Consider the following 21,074-nt stretch of genomic DNA (forward strand, 5'->3'; position numbering starts at 1 on the left):
TACCAATTTTTACATCTGTAAATCTAAAGTTTTAATATGTAGACACACTAATTTTAAAAAATTCACGCCCCCTTTTCACCCACCAATAGTGGATTTTCCAAAAACGAAAAAATACATGTTTCTTTACTTTTAAAGTAGACCCCAAATACCAATTTTCAGGTCTGTAATATCTTCAGGTTCTGAAATATAAGTAGCCTCAATAAAGGCATTCAACCAATTATTCACCCTTTTACACCCTTCCTATTGGGATTTTCCGAAAACAAAAGAATACGTGTTCCTTTATTTTTAAAGGAGATTCTAAATACCAATTTTTACATCTATAAACTTTAACAGTTTTGAGATATAGATACACTCATTTAAAAAAATCACCCCCTTTTCACCCCCCCCCATTAATTGGAGTTTCCAAAAACAAAAAATACGCCTTTCTTTATTTTTAAAGAAGATCCCAAATACCAATTTTCAGGTCTGTAATATCTTCAGGTTCTGAAATATAAGTAGACTCATTAAAGGCATTCGACCCATTCTTCAACATTTTCCACCCTTCCTTCCCATTGGGATTTTCCGAAAACAAAATATACGTGTTTCTTTGTTTTTAAAGGAGATTCTAAATACCAATTTTCACATCTATAACCTTTAAAAGTTTTGAGATATAGATAGACTCATTTTAAAATATTACCCCCTTTTCACCCCCCCACCGTTAATTGGATTTTCCAGAAACAAAAAATACGTGTTTCTTTATTTTTAAAGGAGATCCCAAACGCCAATTTTCAGGTCTGTAATATCTTCAGTTTCTGAAACATAAGTAGCCTCATTAAAGGCATTCAACCATTTCTTCACCCCTTTTCACCCCTCCTATTGCGATTTTCCGAAAACAAAAAAATACGTGTTTCTTTATTTTTAATGAAGATTCTAAATACCATTTTTTACATCTGCAAACTTAAAAATTTTCATGATATAGATTCACACATTTTAAAACTTCACCCCCTTTTCACCCTCGTATTAATTGGATTTTCCAAAAACAAAAAATACGTGTTTCTTTATTTTTAAAAGAGATCAAAAGCACCAACTTTCAGGTCTGTAATATCTTCAGTTTCTGAGATATAAGTACTGGTATCCTGATTAAAGGCATTCAACCCATTTCCCCCCATTTTTCACCCTTTTTCACCCCTCCTATTGGTATTTTCTGAAAACAAAAAAATACGTGTTTCCTTATTTTTAAAGAAGATTCTAAATACCAATTTTTACATCTGTAAACTTTTAAAGTTTTGAGATATAGATACACTCATTTTAAAATTTCACCCCCCTTTTCACCCCCTTAGCGAAGGAATATCCAAAAATCCTCTCTTAGCGAGCACCTACATCATAATATGAATATATCCCCAAAATTTCATTTCTTTACGTCCAGTAGTTTTGGCTCTGCGATGATGAATCAGTCAGTCAGTCAGGACAAGTTATTTTATATATATAGATGTACATACCTGTTTTCTCCATTCAAAGATTCCTCTATCATCTACACCAACTTCCTCTATTATATTTATTAAGATAGGCCTATAAAAAATATTTAAAATAATTTCATGAATTAATAAATAATATACAAATTATATTGTAAAAATGAAATGTTAAGTTACATACCTTTTTCTCCATGAAACTGTTTCATTAATCTATTCGCAGTTCGAAACATCTCAAGTACAGTTCTCTCCATGCCGTCTCCATCAATATTTGTAAGAGGGTTATCCAACCATATTTCACGGTTATGTAGCCAATCTGGTGGAAAAAATATATAATAAATTCGTTATTTTTCTTTCATTACTATTTAGTATATTTAGAGCATGAAGAAAGGAAAGGCAGTAGGCATAAACAAACTGAACGTAACGTGGATGTTCAACATGATTCGGCAGGAAAACTACCACCCCAGAGGACTGGAAGAAGAGCATAATTGCATCTTAGTTCAAGAAAGGAAGCAGGCATAAATGCACCAACTATCACGGTATTACACTGCTGTCTCATGGTTCTGAAAATATTGGAACATATCATAGAGAACAGTATTAGAGACACTGTTGAACCATTCCTAGAGAAGGAATAGTGTGATTTTTGACCAGGATGGGCAACTACAGACCTCATCTTTCCAGTGAGGATACTGATACGCAAATAGTGGGAGAAGGAGAAGCCTCTGTTTTTAGTATTTTTGGACCTTGAGAAAGCCTATGACAGTGTATGGAGGGAAAGAATTTGACACTGCAGGAAGGAACTGCAGGTATGAGACAGCTTCATAGATAAAGTGAAGATGTTGTACAGAGAGAACAGAAGCTCTGTTGAAGTAGGTGGTGGATTTTCAGACTGGTTTGAAATGAAGGGAGGAGTGCAGCAGGGCAGTTCATTGTTACCTCTTCTATTCATTGTGATGGATGTCATAATGAAGTCATTTAAAAGAAAAGGATATGGTGACCAACAATCCTTCACATTCACAGATGACATTGCCATCTGGAGTGAATAAGAGAAATTAGAAGAAAGACTGAAAAGCTGGAATAATGAATTTAAGAGCAAAAGCCTGAACATCAGCAAGACAAAGACACTGGTGATGGCAGTGCAGAAGGAAGGGGATGACCCAGTTGTCATTCTCAATGAAGCAAAGCTGGACAGCATCCCAGGTTTCAAGTAGTTGGGCAGCATTGTCTCAAAGGACTACCTTGCTAAACAAGCGGTGAGCAACCAAATCAACAATTCTACCATCAAGTGTGGGATGAACAGGTACCTCTGGAAACAAAGATGACACCCTACAAGTTGTATTATACAGTGATTCTTGTATATAGCCTTGAAACCACCACAATGACCAATAGGGATAATTCTAAACTCCAGGCAACTGAAATGAAATTCCTTCACATTGTAGTTCAGAAGACCAGGAAGGACAAGAACAGGAATGAGAAGATTGGAGAAGAAGAGGTAATAGGAAATTTTATTCTCAGCAAGATCCAGAAATCAAGACTGAAGTAGTTTAGACACATTAACACATTCATGCCCATCATCTGAGCTGGCTATTTAAAGGGCTGGCCCAGCTATTCCAGCTGTTAGTAGCAGAGCAAACAACAATGAATTCTTTTCACAATAAGTTCTAAACTAAACAAGATATGGAAACAAAATTTTCCACATACCTTAATGAAGTCCTCTAGTATCTCTGTAGGGTGTGGTAGGTAATGTCACACTTTCCTGGGTGAATGGGAACATCACACTTTCCACAAAAATAGCGTGTTTCACTAACAATTGTATTTTTGAAGCACACTTTGCACCTTCTTGAGGGGAACTTGACTTTATTTGATGGTGGAAACTTCAAGAGAATATGCTCTTTTCTCTTCCCATCTAACCTAAATGGTGGATCCTATGCCGGTGCCCTTTTTGGCGGCAAAATCATGGGACGTTGACTTGGAGCTGATGAAGTAGATGGAGCTAAGATGTCGGAGAGGGGTGACTGTACTTGTATGTTGGGTTCACTTTTTTCCTGGAGCAAGTTCCTAACTACTGTCTGCATGAAATTCAGAAATGTTTTTTATTTTTGAGGATTTGAGTTCTGGAAGAGTCGAGTGTTCTGTTCCTGTAATTGTTTTGCGAGTCCAACGCTATTGTAATATTTATCCATATAGACTGTATACCCCTGGCCAAGATAATTTTCAAGCAGCTGAAAAACTGTGCTTTGTAAATTCGCACCACTTGCATCATTTATATTGTCCCTACATGCCATGGTTACACTTCAGAACGCGATTATACACACGCTTGTGCAATCACAAACCAACTACACAGCTACTTGGGCCAGCACTAGGCTACCTACAGAAACAAAACTAAATAAAGTGCATTGGGAGGGAAAATCACTGTGGCCATGTGGTTTCTGGTGAATAGAAGTATTCATAAAGGTATTACCTTCATCTCTTTCGCACATATTTGTGACCAAAATAGATCCCAGCTGCGTAGGAACGGCTCCAGTTCAAGGTTGCGCTTATCCGGGCTAACTCGGATACGGTCCACAGCATGGTCACGCGCTATAGGCAGTAACTCGGATACGGGTGTGAATGTGTTAAGAGAATGCCAGAAAACAAAACTACAAAGAGAGAATTTGAAAGAGAGGTGGAAGGAAGTCGATCTGTGAAAAGACTGAGAAAAAAGTGGATAGATTTATTGAAGAAGGATGTACTGCAGAGGGGACATAGTTGGGGCAAGTTACTGGAAAAAAAAAAGTGGTACAAGGATAGGATGAGATGGAGGGGGCTTGTACACCACACCCTGGCAACTAGAGATGGTATAAGATGATGATGATGATTACTATCCTAAGGCCCATTCAAGTTATTAATGGGGAAACTGAAATACGGTATATTTATTTTAGTTTTTATTCTCCAATAAGTTAAAGAATAAAATGTTGAAAGTTCAAGAATGATATCATGTAGTAGTCCCTGATATGTAGGGTACTGTATTTAAGCAGTACTGACAATGGCAGTTACTACTCAACATTCCCCCATCCCTTAACTACTCAACTTCGACTCTCCCATCCCCTTATACAATACGACTGAACAAAGTCAGCTATACAAGTAAGTATTTGACATTCCCAAATCTTTATTATGAAACTGTTAATTTATTAATACTCCATCTCCCTGATATAAAGTAAATTAAACTCATGTCCTCTTTCTGATGTGGTGCAGATATTTTCAGGCACACCCCAAATGGAGGTGGGCTGCATGTACCAATTTAACCATACAGCAGTCATTCTTAAATTTTTGCCAGTATTGGAACGTCAGTGACAACTTGTTTTAGTTTAATGACTGGATGCCATTCCTGGTGCCAGCTTTATGTGAAGGGATATATTCACTATTGTAAGCTTCTTTGGTGGTTGACAATGTAGTCTGTCATGTGTTAATGAAGAGAAGATATTGAGACAAACACAAACACCCAGAACTCAAGCCAGAGAAATTAACCAGATGCTGATAAAATCTCTGACCCAGCAGTTAGAGGCCCTCTGAACCAAAGGCTACGGTGAAATTATGGTGTCAAAGGAAGTCTTTGGTGAAAAAGAGATGAAGATAATGCTATTTGCTGATATTGTGATGCAGGGAATGAACACTAAGGAAGTATAAGAGAAACCAGACATGCTGAATGAGAAAATTATGAAATACAGTATGAAATTCACTGTGGAGAAGAGCAAGATGATGGTGATAAGAAGTGATAGAGTAGAAAGGAATCATAAATATTGGAGGTCAGAACCTTGAAATTGTGAATAGTTTCAAATACCCAGGAAGCAAACTATTCCATAATTCAAGACTGGATATACATTCATCAGCAATAGAATTAGTCATACGTTGCTAGTACGTGTGGCACCTCTTTTTGCCTTGATGATCATGAAAATGCAGCACGGCATCATCATCATCATCATCATCATCATAATCATCATAGGCATTTATTCGTCAATGAATATATAATACATAAATACAATGTCATTTGGACGTATTAATTGTGTCGTCTCAGATGGCTGAACAGTCTGATTCTGGATGTACAGATTTTATTGCAGTGACAGCACACACTAGTTGTTGCAGCAGATAGTTGTGCAAGAACACCATCCCTTGCATTTGCTCGCTCTTTCCTGCAGTTCCTCCTTTCAGCTTCTAATCTTCTCCTATCTTTTTCTAGATGATCAACTCCGTTGTATACAATGCTACGCCATTTGGGCCTATCCATTGCTGTAGTTTCCCAGTTGACCATATCAGTATGACACCTTTTGAGATTATACTTTAGAACATCCTTATATCGTTTAAGCTGCCCTCCATGGTTATGCTGGCCATTCTTTAGTTGGGAGTACATGGTTTTCTTTGGGAGACATGAATCTGGCATGCGGACAATATGACCAGCCCAGCGTAGCTGATGCCTGACTATCTTTGCCTCCATGCTTGTAGTGTTGGCTTCCTCGACGATACTAATGTTCATTTGACGATCTTGCAATTTAACTTTCAGTATTCTCCACAAGCATCGTTGATGGTATTTTTCCAGGCATTTTAGGTTTCTCCTGTAAGTTCATTTGACGATTTTAGGTTTCTCCTGTAAGTTGTCCAGGTCTTGCAACCATAGATAAGAGTAGGAATTACAACAGCATTGTAAACATACAGTTTGGTTCTCACACTGATATCATGATTGTCAAACACTCCTCTTAGGAGACGACCAAAAGCCACACTAGCACATCTTAAACAATACTGGATTTCTGTATCAATGTTTGCACATGTCGAGAGATGACTTCCAAGGTAAGGAAAATGATTTATGCTCTGTAGAGACTGGCCATTGATTGTAATAGCCAGAGTTCTCTTATTGGAATTTGGTGCCGTCTGGTAAAGGATCTTAGTCTTATTAATATTAAATTCCAGTCCGATACTTTCATATGCTTCATTAAAAGCATTGGTCTTAGCTCGTAGTCTGTTAATATTAAACAGATTTCCATCAGTTCTATACAAAAGTTCTACACCTGATGGTAGTTTATCATCCACAAGGTGTAGTATAGTTCCAACAAATAGTGAGAACAATGTTGGAGCAATGACACAACCTTGCTTGACTCCAGTAGAAATACAGAAAGGGTCTCCTGGTCTTGTATTAGAATGATACTGCTATAGTTGGCGCACTTTCTCCTGCATCCTATTCTAAATAAAGAGATAATATTACCTTTTGTCCAGTCTTCTGGAATCTGTTTATCCACACCATATTGTTCTCAAAGTTTTATGCCCTAAGTGACAGCCATTTTGGATTTGCTATAATGGTTCCATAGATAACACTAGATTGAAAGGCAATTTATATCTCTCTATAAATTCTTGCCCTAAGTGCCGGCCATCTTGTTCAATTTAACGTAATTGCCATAGAAACCCCAATTCATATAGGAACTCTACATTACATATCCGGTGTTGCCTAGACCACAGAATCTGTTTTGTTTAATTACATCTATACCCTATCTAAGTAAACCATCTTTAAAACAGGAAAATCAGCAGCATCTGTACTCCAATGGAGCGACTGCGAATGGTGTCTGTTCTTCATATTAGGGGCAGCCTAAATATTACCTAGCAGTAGGTATAAAATGCCCTTAACGACAGGCTAAGCGACCAGCTGGTTGAGGTATTTTTGTCGCATCTATGGCTACGTCTTCTCAAAATTCGGAACATACTAGGGCGTTCCCCCAAAGTGACACGTGCCATTTGCGCCTGAGTGACATGAGAAATGTGCAACGCCAGTATCCAGCAGTCGGGAGATAGTGGGTTCGAGCCCCACTGTCGGCAGCCCTGAAGATGGTTTTCCGTGGTTTCCCATTTTCACACCAGGCAAATGCCGGGGCTGTACCTTAATTAAGGCCACGGCCGCTTCCTTCCACTTCCTCGTCATATAGGTTATCTCAATCTTGTATTCTATTAGGTCTGTAACACCAAGGGTTTCCGAAAATACATCGGGAAAAGACTGACATAAGTTTCGAATACTCTCAGCCTGGCCCTCAGGTAGATGTCTAAGGTCTAACGACATCGCACTCTGAGTAGGCGAAATTGACGGGGATGAAGCAGAATTACATTTTAAAATAGGGATTGTAAATTACTCTCAAATTTGAATGTGTAAGACTTGCTCCAAGGATTGAGTGCAAGTCCAAAATGAAACATGAAATCCACCCCTAATATCAAAGGGCATGACAACTGTTCGGCAACATACAACTTAATTTTCCAGGTAAATTTAGAAATGCGTACTTTAGCATGAATAAATCCTAAAATTTCTAAGGGTGAAGAATTCGCCAAAACACATTTAACAGAAGAAAAACAATAATCAGGAAATTTACAACAAACTTTCTCTTTAGAATACCACTCCTCAGAAATAATAGAGCTAACACTTCCTGAGTCTAATAGAGCCATGAATTATTCATCTTAATTTTGAGGAAGGGCACAAATCCTGGGGTCTCAGAGGCGATTTTAAAACATTTCCTCGAGCCTTCAAAAGATAAATTAGAAGGATTTTCCTTCTCCAATGGTTTGGTGTTCGACTTGACCTGGCTGAGCCTCTTGAAACTGAACTTGGTGCCACAGCTGGGTGTGCTAGTCACTCCCTATCACCTAAGTCAATGGAGGCAGCACCAGATGTAGAACAGGAAGGTGTGCTGTTAGATGACGTACAATTTTTGACAAGATGTGAGAACGACCCATACTTAAAACATCCCAGAGATGGCCCTGCTCCATTCCTAGTTCCACCAGTTTTTACAAAGGGACACCTATTTTGAAGATGTTCTGCCTATCCGCATGCATAACACTAGCGTGGAGAGAAGGTTTGGCAAGGTGCTGGCCGAGAACTACTAGGTGACAGAAGAAGCTCTCTAGTGACTCGTAAGGTGTCAGCATACCTAATTCCTTCTGCTGACACTGCCCTAGCCTCAAGTTCAGTGAGTGTTTGAGGTCGAGAAGCGAAACATAAGTAAGACCTGTAGGATGGGGAAATCCCTTCCACGATGGTCTGTACCATCTGATCTTCTGAGTAATGAAGGGCGAAAACACTCATATAAAACTTTGTGTCTTGAATAAAGTCAGCTAAATTCTCGTCCGTCCTTTGGACTTGGAAATAGTATTTCTGTATCAACGAGAACATACTTCTTGCTGGAATGAAACTGGCTAAGAGATAGGCATGGAAGTCTTTTATAGAGCTTCTATCAGCTCTTGACTTTACAATTTTATCAGAGAGGATGCCAACAGAGTATGGGTAAATTATTTGGAGAATTTGAGAATGGAATAGAGAAAACACTAAAGCGTGATCCTGAAATTCTACCAGAAATCTTAGGAAGGTAATCACATCGTTAGTTGAATTTACAGAAAATTTTGAGATGCCCTTAAGCAACATGGCTAAGGGGTGAGGCAAACTACTGAAACCTGGTGAAATATTCGGAGACGGCATTGGAGGTTGACAGGGTTCAAAAGTGGCATTACTGATAATGACGGGTAGAAGTTCTTGGGGATGACCAATTCCTTGTTCAGATGGGGCAGAAGTTTGTTGTTGAGGGTCAACAGCTTCCCTACGTTCAGAAGACACTTCTGTTTGTACATTTACTGGAGGAAGATCCTTAGCACCAGCGGCTCCAGACAATGACTGATTGACTTTACTTGACAACACAGAAATGTGTTCAACTTGAGTATTAGCTATACTAGAATGATCGTCAATAAGTTTCAGAGGCAATAGGTTCCTAGCCCTATTGTAAAAATCGAACAATCTGGCTTTAACACACTAACTTGATTTCAAAAAACTTACAACAGAGGCGAGATCAGTGACATTAGCGGTGATGGTGGACAGAGCCTCATTAATTTCCTTTTCCCCATACACCGGAACACAGATGGGAAAATCTAACGATACTTTAAGTCCAGGGTCTGTCGCAACCGTGCCACCAGACTGGACCTTCCTAATTAAAAGTTCGTAAATTAATTCCTCCTTGCGCAGATACCACAGTGCAAGGATTTCCCTTGGACCAGATATAGTGAAAGAGAAACTGACAAAATTTAGAAAATTCCAGAAACCGAAACACTTCTAGAGTTTGGTTTCAAATTCTATCAACAGCCGTCAAAAGGGGCTTTATCCAGACCCATTCAACCACTCTCTGCTACCACATGTTACAGGGATACCATGGTTTACAAAGGTGTAAGAAGGTGCAGGCATGAATGGGTGGATAGAGAAAAGATAAAATTTTAATTTAAAACTATAAAATTCAAAATTGTATTTCTTTCCTTTCCTTTTTTTTTTTTTTTTTTTTTTTTTGTTGTTTCTTTCCAGATTGAAACTTTAAACAATAAAATATCACATGTGGAATTGGAACTTAGATGAACAACATCAAATAACAATTGGAAGATGATGTTAGCTCATGAGCTTGAGCGATGATAATAGAAAAGCATAGAGCAATCAGGCAACCATGATTTTACAATGTGAGCTTGAAGCCCCCCAGTTACAATTTTCCCAAGAGCAGCCACTGCTCGCACCGACACAGATAGGTCTTATGGCGACGATTGGATAGGAAAGGCCTAGGAGTTGGAAGGAAGCGGCCGTGGCCTTAGTTAAAGTACAGTCCCAGAATTTGCCTGGTGTGAAAATGGGAAACCACCAAAAACCATCTTCAGGGCTGTCGATAGTATTGGAACTCACTATCTCACTCCTCTAGGAGACTCAGTTCCCAAAATTTATTACATATAAGAGCAGCTTTTGCTGCACACAATTACTTTCTAGGAGACTATTCTCCATAATTTACAAGATTCAAGCCTTTAAAGTTAAAAATTTCATTGTTCCGTATTGAAGAATATCACAATTAAAATTGATCAGCGCGAGCTGGCAAGTTGCTTCAATGAATCTGCTCGTCTTCAACTCCTACACGAATATGGACCTTCGTAAGTGTTCAATTGTGATGTGACTTTATGCCTGACAGTGTTTAAATAACTGGCTTTGAACAGTTCTCCGCTATTCCTAATCATTGTGGGACTTTGCCTAGCGCTGCGTGTGCCTTGCTGCCGCTAAGAGAATTGCGCACTGTTTTTCTTTTGAATGACTTGTATTTTACTTCTTCAAAGTTTTACAGTGTCTACCCCCATTCATTTCCTTTTCATATTGCCTCTTCTACTGATCCTATGCATTGTTTTCCATTTCTTAATCGGCTGATGATGACCTGGACTAGGGTCAAAACCGGTACCATTTCTAATTATTATTAAATGAGAATGTAATTCACTACATTTCTTATTCATTGGTATTGAATAGGTGGAATCTCCTTATCAATTATTTCAATTTTAATTGAGATTCAAGCCTCTCAAAGGCACAGTTTCACTTTTACAAAAAAAACAAACCAGATTCCACTGTCTTACCTGTTTGACAGTCTATTTTATATTAAATAGGAAATTGAATAAGAATAGTTAACAGAGGCAATAAGTGCCCATTCTACCTGGCCTTAGTAAAAAGCAAAAGGTTACAGTTATTGGCCAGAAATCAAAATGTTAGGAGGCGAACACTTGCACTCCTTTGAAATTCACTTGAAAATACCTAAAACCCTATGTGGGCTGATGGCCTTAAGTTACAGAGGCTACACATATACTACAGAGGTGACTAGATGGAGAGAAAGATTTAAATTACAAAGAATAGATCAATTTTAAAGTTTACGAAGCCATAGTCTCCTCATTACCAAATTGAAAGGGAATAAAAGAAGGTCCCCACTCATTATTCCCTAAGTTAGAATAAGGTCTTAAACCAGACTGAAAATTTACATTACAATATTACATTAAGAAAGAATTTTGAAACCTTCCCCTCGAGTTAGCATTCTGAGACTATTACATGATTAAAAGATGTCTGCCATTACCTTGAGCTGGAGGGCCTTCCGGAGATGGGCGAGGCATGCCCCTGCCTCCTCTGTGAACACAGTCTACTGATGGATTGGAGCAATTGAAGGACAACATGGCCCAAAAGGCTCCAACTTCTTTTATAGCGGAGACGAAGGTTCCAGAATTCTCTATGCCAAAGCCCTGAACACACCTCCAAATTCTATTGGCTGATTAAATAAATTTCAATAATTCCTTATTGGTTAACATTTTATGCCGGCGGAAGAGATAGAAGTGCTGATAACCTTAGAACGAACACCAAAAACATTCTAGAAACAATTCAGTTTTACCAACTAATGACTACAAAATTTCACTTGAAAATTAATTGTCTATCCTCTCACCAGAGGGAGCACAAAAATCAACAGTAGAGTCACCTGGAGATGAACGTTCAAGCTTCTCCTGAAATGAGTTTCACTGTTCATATTATAGATGGCATTCTACAAGGCACTTCGTTTGAATGTACGGAGTTGGTGTACTTCCAGTACAACAACAACAACAACAACAACAACAACAATAATAATAATAATAATAATCACTCACTCAGCATGCTTCTATGGGACATGAAGATCCCGCACTGATTTCACAAACTGTCTCGACTGAAGTCATTTTTGGGCGAGTTCTTGCCAGTTGTTAACATTCAGATGTCTACATAAAAATTTGGCACAATCAAAAAAGTAACCGAGTTCCGATATCTCGGAGAAATTGTAAGTACCAACAGGAAAAGAACAGAAGGCCCTCAAGGTACACATCCAGAAAATGAAGAGATCCCTCGACCAAACCCAAAACATTTATACAAAAAAATGCCTCTCAATCTTCACCAAAATTCGACATAACACCGTGATCAAACCTGAAATACTATACGCAAGTGAAACATTGATCTCCACAGGAAAACAGAATTCAAAGACATCTTGAAAGAGGAACATAAAATCATCAGAAAAATTATCAGCCCAAAGCTGACTGACCAAGGATAATGACTGCAATCTCGTACAAAAACTGATGAGCTCTCAAACACTGCTGCCGACATCAGAAAAAGACACCTGAAATTTTACAGACATATCAAATGCTTTCCAGAAAACAGACTGACAAGAATCTTACTAGAGGATAGAGAAAACATCAAAACAAATAGGTGGACATCGGAAATCCGCCAAGACCTGGACAAATCAGGAATCAAAGTGGCCGACATCGCATACCGAACCTGCTACAGAACGAAAATCAGCAAACCACAAGAAGAAGACGGGAGCCAAGTGGACAGAAGAATGAAGAACCATGATGAAACATTGAAGGCTGTCTGGCAAAGAAGGAAATGCACAACTTCTAAGTGAGTTTTGCATGATCAGTTTTCTGGTCCTTTTTGCTTCTAATAATAATAATAATAATAATAATAATAATAATAATAATAATAATAATAATAATAATAATGGTGCATGGCATCTGTATAGGCTTGGTGGTAAACTAATGAGGATGAAATGATTAGCAAAGATGTTATAAACACCCAGTCCCCAAGCTAGGAGAATTAAGAGTATGAGGGGGATGATTCTGAGAAATGAACTGGGGTCATCGGACCAAAGGCAAACATTCTATTCATTTAGTCACAAAGCCAGACTTTAATTTGCTAAATCTTAGGCAACTTTCTCCACTGATCAGTTGTAGAGCATTGACAGTAGCAAAGCAGTAGCTTGTGAAGCAGTCTTAAGAACACAGCAGGCTTCTCCTTTGCCTACTGACTGAAGCTCAAAAGTCTTAAGGCTTGACATTCACCAAACCAACCATCGAAAAGGGGTAATGTAAGTCTAGTGTCCACATCTTGTTCCCAGCATACGCTTCTGGTATGTGAAGATATGGAGATTGTCTTTGACCTCTTGTGTTTTCATGTTTGTCCTTGTCTCCACTTTCTATTGCTCAGTCTTGCTACAAAGTGTAGCTGTACATGCTCCTGTATATATGACTTTATTCGACACTTCTTTGCTGTCGTATCATAATGATAAGCTCTAAATACAGAAATATGATAATCACCAGATGCTGTAACCCACAGAGCTTTCCGAGGTTCAAACTCCTTAATCAACCTTGAGAGATCTTCAAATGGTGTAACTGGTGAAGCAAATATTCTCTGTCTCTTATTGAGAACATGCCCATACTCTTGATGTTCCTTCATTTCTCTCCAGATGCGATTTACTTCCACAGCATATTCATGTATCTGAAACATAGAAATAGGGGTTATGATAGGCATGAATAATATCCATACAAATTTATATTTCTTTGTAGTCTTTTTTTTTTTTTTTCATCAATAAGATACTTCAATAATGGAAAGGTTCAGAAAGCTAACTGAAAGTTCTGCATCTGTAGATGATATCCACAACAGAACCACCTTATTTATTGTATCAACATTGGCATTAGTATAATGCTACTTTCACCTGATTTAACAGCACAGGTCTTTTCTTCTCTACAAGTATGTAACTACTACATCCTGAATCTACTGTAATCTGTTTGTTATATTCATATTTTAGTATACCTCTATTGTTCTTAGCACATACACTTACCTCAAAAAATCACTAGTATGAAATAGGCTGGCACAGAAAGCTCTATCAAATCAGTCTTTTGACTGATGACCCAAACAACATCAATAAACCAAACTCATAGCAACTAAGTAGGAATAAAATGAGAGAACACAGGGGCTAATGCGCAAGACGGCAGCTATACATGGGCTCTTATGGGACTAACTCCTGGGACCAGAGCCGAGGGCAAATGCACAAGATGGAGTCTATACATGGGTTCTTATGGAGAAAGCTGGCCCAGGGAAGGATAGCCGGTATACATAGGACTTAAGGAGATGGCCTAGGGATAATGCGCAAGATGGCGCCAGCATGCAACTTCCTAATGCAAGGGCCCTCAAGGCAAGATGGCCACTTCAGAGGCTCTTACGGCACTAACCCGGCGAGGGCTGTGCTAGAGCTTTTCGTGTATTAGCTAATTTGAGGTTCCATCCTTCTAACCAGATGCCCTTCCTAACTTAAGTCTAGCAAGGGCGCGGTTTATCATCATCTGCATAGAAAATGAAAGGTGAGCCAACCAAACATAATCTGCTCTCACTGATTCTTAATAATGTTAGTAATGTTACTGAATATGAAACTTCCTCCGAAGGTCGACTACGGTCATACTTTATCCAATGTAATAAGTTTGGGGACCTATATGCCTACCTTCATGAAGCAAAAGATCTAGTAGTTAAGGCCATAGCAAAGAAACTTTGTGTTTATAAGTCCATAAAGGTTAATTTCATGGTACAGAGCTCAATATCTGCAGTCACTTAAGTGCGGCCAGTATCCAGTATTCGGGAGATAATGGGTTTGAACCCCACTGCTGGCAGCCCTGAAGATGGTTTTCCATGGTTTCCCATTTTCAAACCAGACAAATGCTGGGACTGTACCTTCGATCAATCAATCAATCAATCTATCAATCAATCAATCAATCAATCAATCAATCAATCAATACTGATCTGCATTTAGGGCAGTCACCCGGGTGGCAGATTCACTATCTGTTGTTTTCCTAGTCTTTTCCTAAATGATTTCAAAGAAATTGGAAATTTATTGAACGTCTCCCTTGTTAAGTTATTCCAATCCCTAACTCCCCTTCCTATAAATGAATATTTGCCCCAATTTGTCCTCTTGAATTCCAACTTTATCTTCATATTGTGATCTTTCCTACTTTTATAAACGCCACTCAAACTTATTCGTCTACTAATGTCATTCCACCCCATCTCTCCACTGACAGCTCGGAACATACCACTAAGTTGAGCAGTTCTTCTTCTTTCTCTCAATTCCTCCCAACCCAAACTTTGCAACATTTTTGTAACGCTACTCTTTTGTCGGAAATCACCCAGAACAAATCGAGCTGCTTTTCTTTGGATTTTTTCCAGTTCTTGAATCAGGTAATCCTGGTGAGGGTCCCATACACCGGAACCATACTCTAGTTGGGGTCTTACAAGAGCCTTATATGCCCTCTCCTTTACATCCTTACTACAACCCCTAAACGCCCTCATAACCATGTGCAGAGATCTGTACCCTTTATTACAATCCCATTTATGTGATTACCCCAATGAAGATCTTTCCTTATATTAACACCTAGATACTTACAATGATCCCCAAAAGGAACTTTCACCCCATCAATGCAGTAATTAAAAGTGAGAGGACTTTTCCTATTTGTGAAACTCACAACCTGATTTTTAACCCCGTTTATCAACATACCATTGCCTGCTGTCCATCTCACAACATTTTCGAGGTCACGCTGCAGTTGTTCACAATCTTGTAACTTATTTATTACTCTATACAGAATGACTTCATGATAGAGAAAGATATAGCCATACTTGGACTGTGCGAGACCAAAAAGAGGGGTACAGTGGAGATCCCTCTGAGAGAAGGATACAGGCTGTATTACAGCGGAGGACCTGAAGCAAAAAATGGAGTGGCCATCATACTTAGAAGAGAAATCCAAGAATATGTGGAATATACGAAGTACAACAGCTATAGGATGATGATGATGATGATGAGACTCCAGTTTGCAAATGGCATGAAAGATCTATTTGAGTTGTATGCCCCACAAACTGGTTGCATAGATGAACATCTAGAGAACTTCTTAGAGAAAGTGGTGAGACAGATAGAAGATAAGGAAGTACTATTGATGGGAGATCTAGATGCACAAGTTGGAATGGAAAGACAAGGAAAGGAAGATGTTGTAGGGCCCTTTGGATATGGAAATGGAAATCCAGAAGGCGAGTTGTTGGTGGATTTTTGCATGAGGAATCAAATGATTGTTGGAAACACCTGGTTTAGGAAGAAGAACAGTCAGAAGATTACAAGGTATGGTTGGGGAGACAGACGAATAAAGACCATGATTGATTATATAATCATAGAGAAAGAACACCGGAAGAACCTTGTAGATGTAACAGCCATGCCTGAAGAAGCCTTTGGTGGAGATCATAGAGTTGTGATAGGAAAATTGAAAGTTGGAAAGATTGAAAAACCCCAATTAAGAAGAGAGAAAAGAATTAAAGTATGGAAGTTGAAGGAGAAAAGCATACAAGAAGAATTTCAAAGGGAAATAATACCCTTGGTACCCAGGACAGAGGTGGGGAATGTTGAAGAGGAATGGAAAAGATTTAAGGAAGCACTGGTTGGATGTGCAGAAAAAGTGTGTGGTAGAACATCAGGAAATGTGAAAGATAAAGAAACACACTGGTAGAATGATAAGGTAAAGATTAAAGTGAAGGAAAAGAAGATGGCATGGAAAGCATGGAAAACATCTAAGACTGAAGATAGTAGAAGAAAATATGTGGAGGCAAAGAATTTGGCCAAGAAAGTAGTGGAGGAAGAAAAGAGGAAAAGCTGGGCCTTATTCACACAGAAATTGAGAGGTGATACACAGGGCAGCAAGAAATTACTGTATGGTATCTTAAGAAACAAAAAGAGAGATCAAGTAAACACCAGATTTGTGAAGGATGAAGGTGGCATAATTTTAACAAAGCCAGAAGAAATAAGAAATAGATGGAGAGAGTATTTTCAGAAGCTGCTGAACATAAGAACGGATGACAGTCATTCAACGGACGACCAGGAAAGGCAATTAGTTGATGAAGAAATGGATAAAGAAATTACAATGAATGAAATTGAAATGGCAGTAAGAAAAATGAAGAATGGAAAAACTGCTGGAATAGATGAAATTTCAGTGGAGATGATAAAGGCAGCTGGAGCTGTAGGCCTGCAGTGGACATATCGGGTTCTCAGGAATGTCTGGGAGAATAAGGAGGTCCCTGAGGATTGGCAAAAAGGAATAATCTTCCCAATTTTCAAGAGAGGTGATAAGAAAGTTTTGAAGAACTACAGGGGAATTACTCTAATATCCCATGTTGCTAAGATAACGGAAATGATACTGGAAAGCAGAATAAGGTTGAGGGTTGAGGATCAGATACAAGAAAATCAGTTTGGTTTCAGAAGTGGAAGGTCGACAATAGAGCCCATTTTCATTATGAGACAACTAATGGAAAAGCATTGGGAGTACGGGAATGATATGGTGATGACATTCATTGACATTGAAAAGGCATATGACAATATTCCCAGGACGAAAGTTTGGGACAGTCTGGTGCAAAAAGGAATTGGACAGGGATTAATAAAAATGATCATGGCATTGTATAAGGAATGTTGTAGTTGCGAGCAAACACAAGTTGGCAGGACAAGTTGGTTCAAAATAACTAGTGGGCTGAGACAGGGAAGTGTTCTATCACCAATCCTGTTTACAATAGTAATGGATGACATCACGAGAACAGCAAAAGCAGCATATGGAGGAAGAGAAATGAACATGATGTTATTTGCAGATGATATTGTGATTTGGGGAGAAGACAACAGGAAGGTTCAAGAACAGTTGAATGTGGTGAATAGGAAGATCAAAGAATGTGGATTGAAAATAAGCATAGAAAAGAGTAAAACTCTTGTTATGACTAGAGGGAAGAAAGAAGGGAAAGGTCAGATTAGACTTGCAGACAAGCCCTTGGAAGTGGTGGAAACGTTTAAATACCTGGGGAGTGAATTAATGGAGAATGCTCGACTGGATGCTGAGATTAGTAAAAGGATTCAAGCTGGAAGTTGTTTCTATCATATTGTAAGAAACATGTTATTGGACAAAGATGTGCCAATGGAAGCAAAGGATACTATGTACAAGATGTATTACGTACCCATAACAACTTACGGAGCAGAAACTTGGACAATGACAAAGAAGGATGAGAGTCGAATACAGGCAGCCGAAATGAAGTTCTTGAGGAGTATGACACAGAAGAGTAGAAGAGACAGAATAAGGAATGAGAAAATCCGGGAAGAAATTGGAGTGGAAAAAATGAATGATAGAATAGAGAAGAGCCGACTAAGATGGTTTGGGCACATAAAGCGAATGAGCGACGAAAGAATGCCAAAAAGGGGATGGAAATGCAAATCCAAGGAAGGAGAGGCCGTGGATGACCACGATTGAGATGGAAGGATACCATCCAACGCAGCATTATAGAAAGAAACCTGGACTGGGACACAGTGTTGGAGGAGGAGTGGTGGAAAGACCAAAGAAAGTGGAAAGGAACCATATTTGCCCCTACCCGGCTACAGCTGGATAAAGGGAAACGATGATGATGATGATGATGATGATGATGATGATGATGATGATGATGATGACAGAATAACATCATCCGCAAAAAGCCTTACCTCCGATTCCACTCCTTTACTCATATCATTTATATATATAAGAAAACATAAAGGTCCGATAATACTGCCTTGAGGAAATCCCCTCTTAATTATTACAGAGTCACATAAAGCTTCACCTACTCTAATTCTCTGAGATCTATTTTCTAGAAATATAGCAACCCATTCAGTTACTCTTTTGTCTAGTCCAATTGCACTCATTTTTGCCAGTAGTCTCCCATGATCCACCCTATCAAATGCTTTAGACAGGTCAATCGCGATGCAGTCCATCTGACCTCCAGAATACAAGATATCTGCTATATCTTGCTGGAATCCTACAAGTTGAGCTTCAGTGGAATAACCTTTCCTAAACCTGATGTGCCTTCTATCGAACCAGTTATTAATTTCACAAACATGTCTAATATAATCAGAAAGAATGCCTTCCCAAAGCTTACATACAATGCACATCAAACTTACTGGCCTGTAATTTTCAGCTTTATGTCTATCACCCTTTCCTTTATACACAGGGCTTACTATAGCAACTCTCCATTCATCTGGTATAGCTCCTCCGACCAAACAATAATTAAATAAGTACTTCAGATATGGTAGTATATCCCAACCCATTGTCTTTAGTATATCCCCAGAAATCTGATCAATTCCGCCGCTTTTCTAGTTTTCAACTTTTGTGTCTTATAGTAAATGTCATTGTTATCATATGTAAATTCTAATAATTCTTTGGCCTTAGTCTCCTCCTCTATCTCAACATTATCCTTGTAACCAACAATCTTTACATACTGCTGACTGAATACTTCTGCCTTTTGAAGTTCCTCGCATACACACCCTCCTTGTTCATGAATTACCCCTGGAATGTCCTTCTTGGAACCTGTTTCTGCCTTAAAATACCTATACATACCCTTCCATTTTTCACTAAAATTTGTATGACTGCCAACTATGCTTGCCATCATGTTATCCTTAGCTGCCGTCTTTGCTAGTTTCAATTTTCTAGTAAGTTCCTTCGTTTTCTCCTTACTTCCACAGCCATTTCTAACTCTATTTCTTTCCAGTTTGCACCTCCATCTTAGTCTCTTTATTTCTCTATTATAATAAGGTGGATCTTTACCATTCCTTACCACCCTTAATGATACAAACCTGTTTTCGCATTCCTCAACAATTTCTTTAAACTCATCCCAGAATCTGTTTACATTCTTATTTACCGTTTTCCACCAATCATAGTTACTTTTTAGAAACTACCTCATGCCTGCTTTATCAGCCATATGGTACTGCCAAATAGTCCTACTTTTAAGACCTTCCTTTCTATCACATTTATTTTTAATTAGACAAAAACAGCTTCATGATCACTAATACCATCTATTACTTCAGTTTCCCTATAGAGCTCATCTGGTTTTATAGGCACCACATCCAGGATATTTTTCTCTCTGGTTGTTTCCATCACTTTCTGAATCAGCTGTCCTTCCCATATTAACTTATTTGCCATTTGTTTGTCATTCTTCCTGTCGTTCACATTTCCTTCCCAATTGACATCCGGCAAATTCAGATCTCCTGCTATAATCACATTTCTTTCCATGTCGTTTCCCACATAGCCGACTATCCTATCAAATAATTCCAAATCCGTGTCAGTGCTACCCTTTCCCAGTCTGTACACTCCAAATATATCAAGTTGCCTATTATCTTTAGAAATGAGCCTTTCACCTAGAATTTCATGTGTCTCATTTTTAACTTTTTCATAGTTTACAAATTCTTCTTTCACCAGAATGAATACTCCCCCTCCCGCAATTCCTATCCTATCTCTAGGGTATACACTCCAGTGCCCTGAGAAAATTTCTGCATCCATTATATGATTTCTCAGCCATGATTCAACTCCTATTACAATATCTGGTAAATATATATCTATTAAATTACTTAGTTCCATTCCTTTCTTTACAATACTTCTACAGTTCAACACCAACAATTTTATGTCATCCCTACTTGACTTCCAGTTCCCTTATCACCACTCTCTAGGCCACCCCGTTTCCCTGAATGTACCTCCCTATTACCCTTCCAAACAAATTTCCTAACTTATACTTACCACAGCAGTTTAAGTGGAGGCCATCTGAGCTCAGATCCCTATCTACCCACCTTAATTAAGGCCACGGCCACTTCCTTCCCTCTCCTAGCCCTTTTCTGTCCCATTGTCGCAATAAGACCTATCTGTGTCAGTCCTAGGTAAAGCCAATAGCAAAAAAAAAAAAAATCATAGCTGAATGTCATTTCATTACGGAGACACAATAGATTGCACTTTTAAAACTAAAAATGTCATTGTATTTCTTGAAATGTGTAACCGCTTCTACAGCGGTAACATTTGGTAGCAGAGGCAAGCGCTAGGTTGCAGGCGAAGAAAAGTGAACCATGATCATTCCTAACCTAAAACACCGTAAAAGTTGTGATTCATGTATCGCTTGAAATCTTGTTTCTACCCATCAGGATGGCTTGCGCT

At 38.7% G+C, this 21,074-nt stretch overlaps 1 protein-coding gene across 1 annotated transcript in view; it reads right to left on the reverse strand.

The window, feature by feature from the left end:
* LOC136866855 (dynein axonemal heavy chain 1-like) overlaps positions 1-3,928 on the reverse strand; it is a 197,192-nt gene extending 193,264 nt beyond the window's left edge. The window contains exons 1-2 of the mRNA XM_068226866.1: positions 3,910-3,928; positions 1,633-1,764 (exon numbers count right to left, since the gene is read on the reverse strand). Of these exons, the coding sequence (XP_068082967.1) occupies positions 1,633-1,764; positions 3,910-3,928 (151 nt within the window). The remainder of the gene's footprint in view (positions 1-1,632; positions 1,765-3,909) is intronic.
* Positions 3,929-21,074: the final 17,146 nt, after the last annotated feature.

The sequence above is a fragment of the Anabrus simplex genome, chromosome 3 (genome assembly GCF_040414725.1).
Source record: "Anabrus simplex isolate iqAnaSimp1 chromosome 3, ASM4041472v1, whole genome shotgun sequence".
Taxonomy (NCBI): domain Eukaryota; kingdom Metazoa; phylum Arthropoda; class Insecta; order Orthoptera; family Tettigoniidae; genus Anabrus; species Anabrus simplex.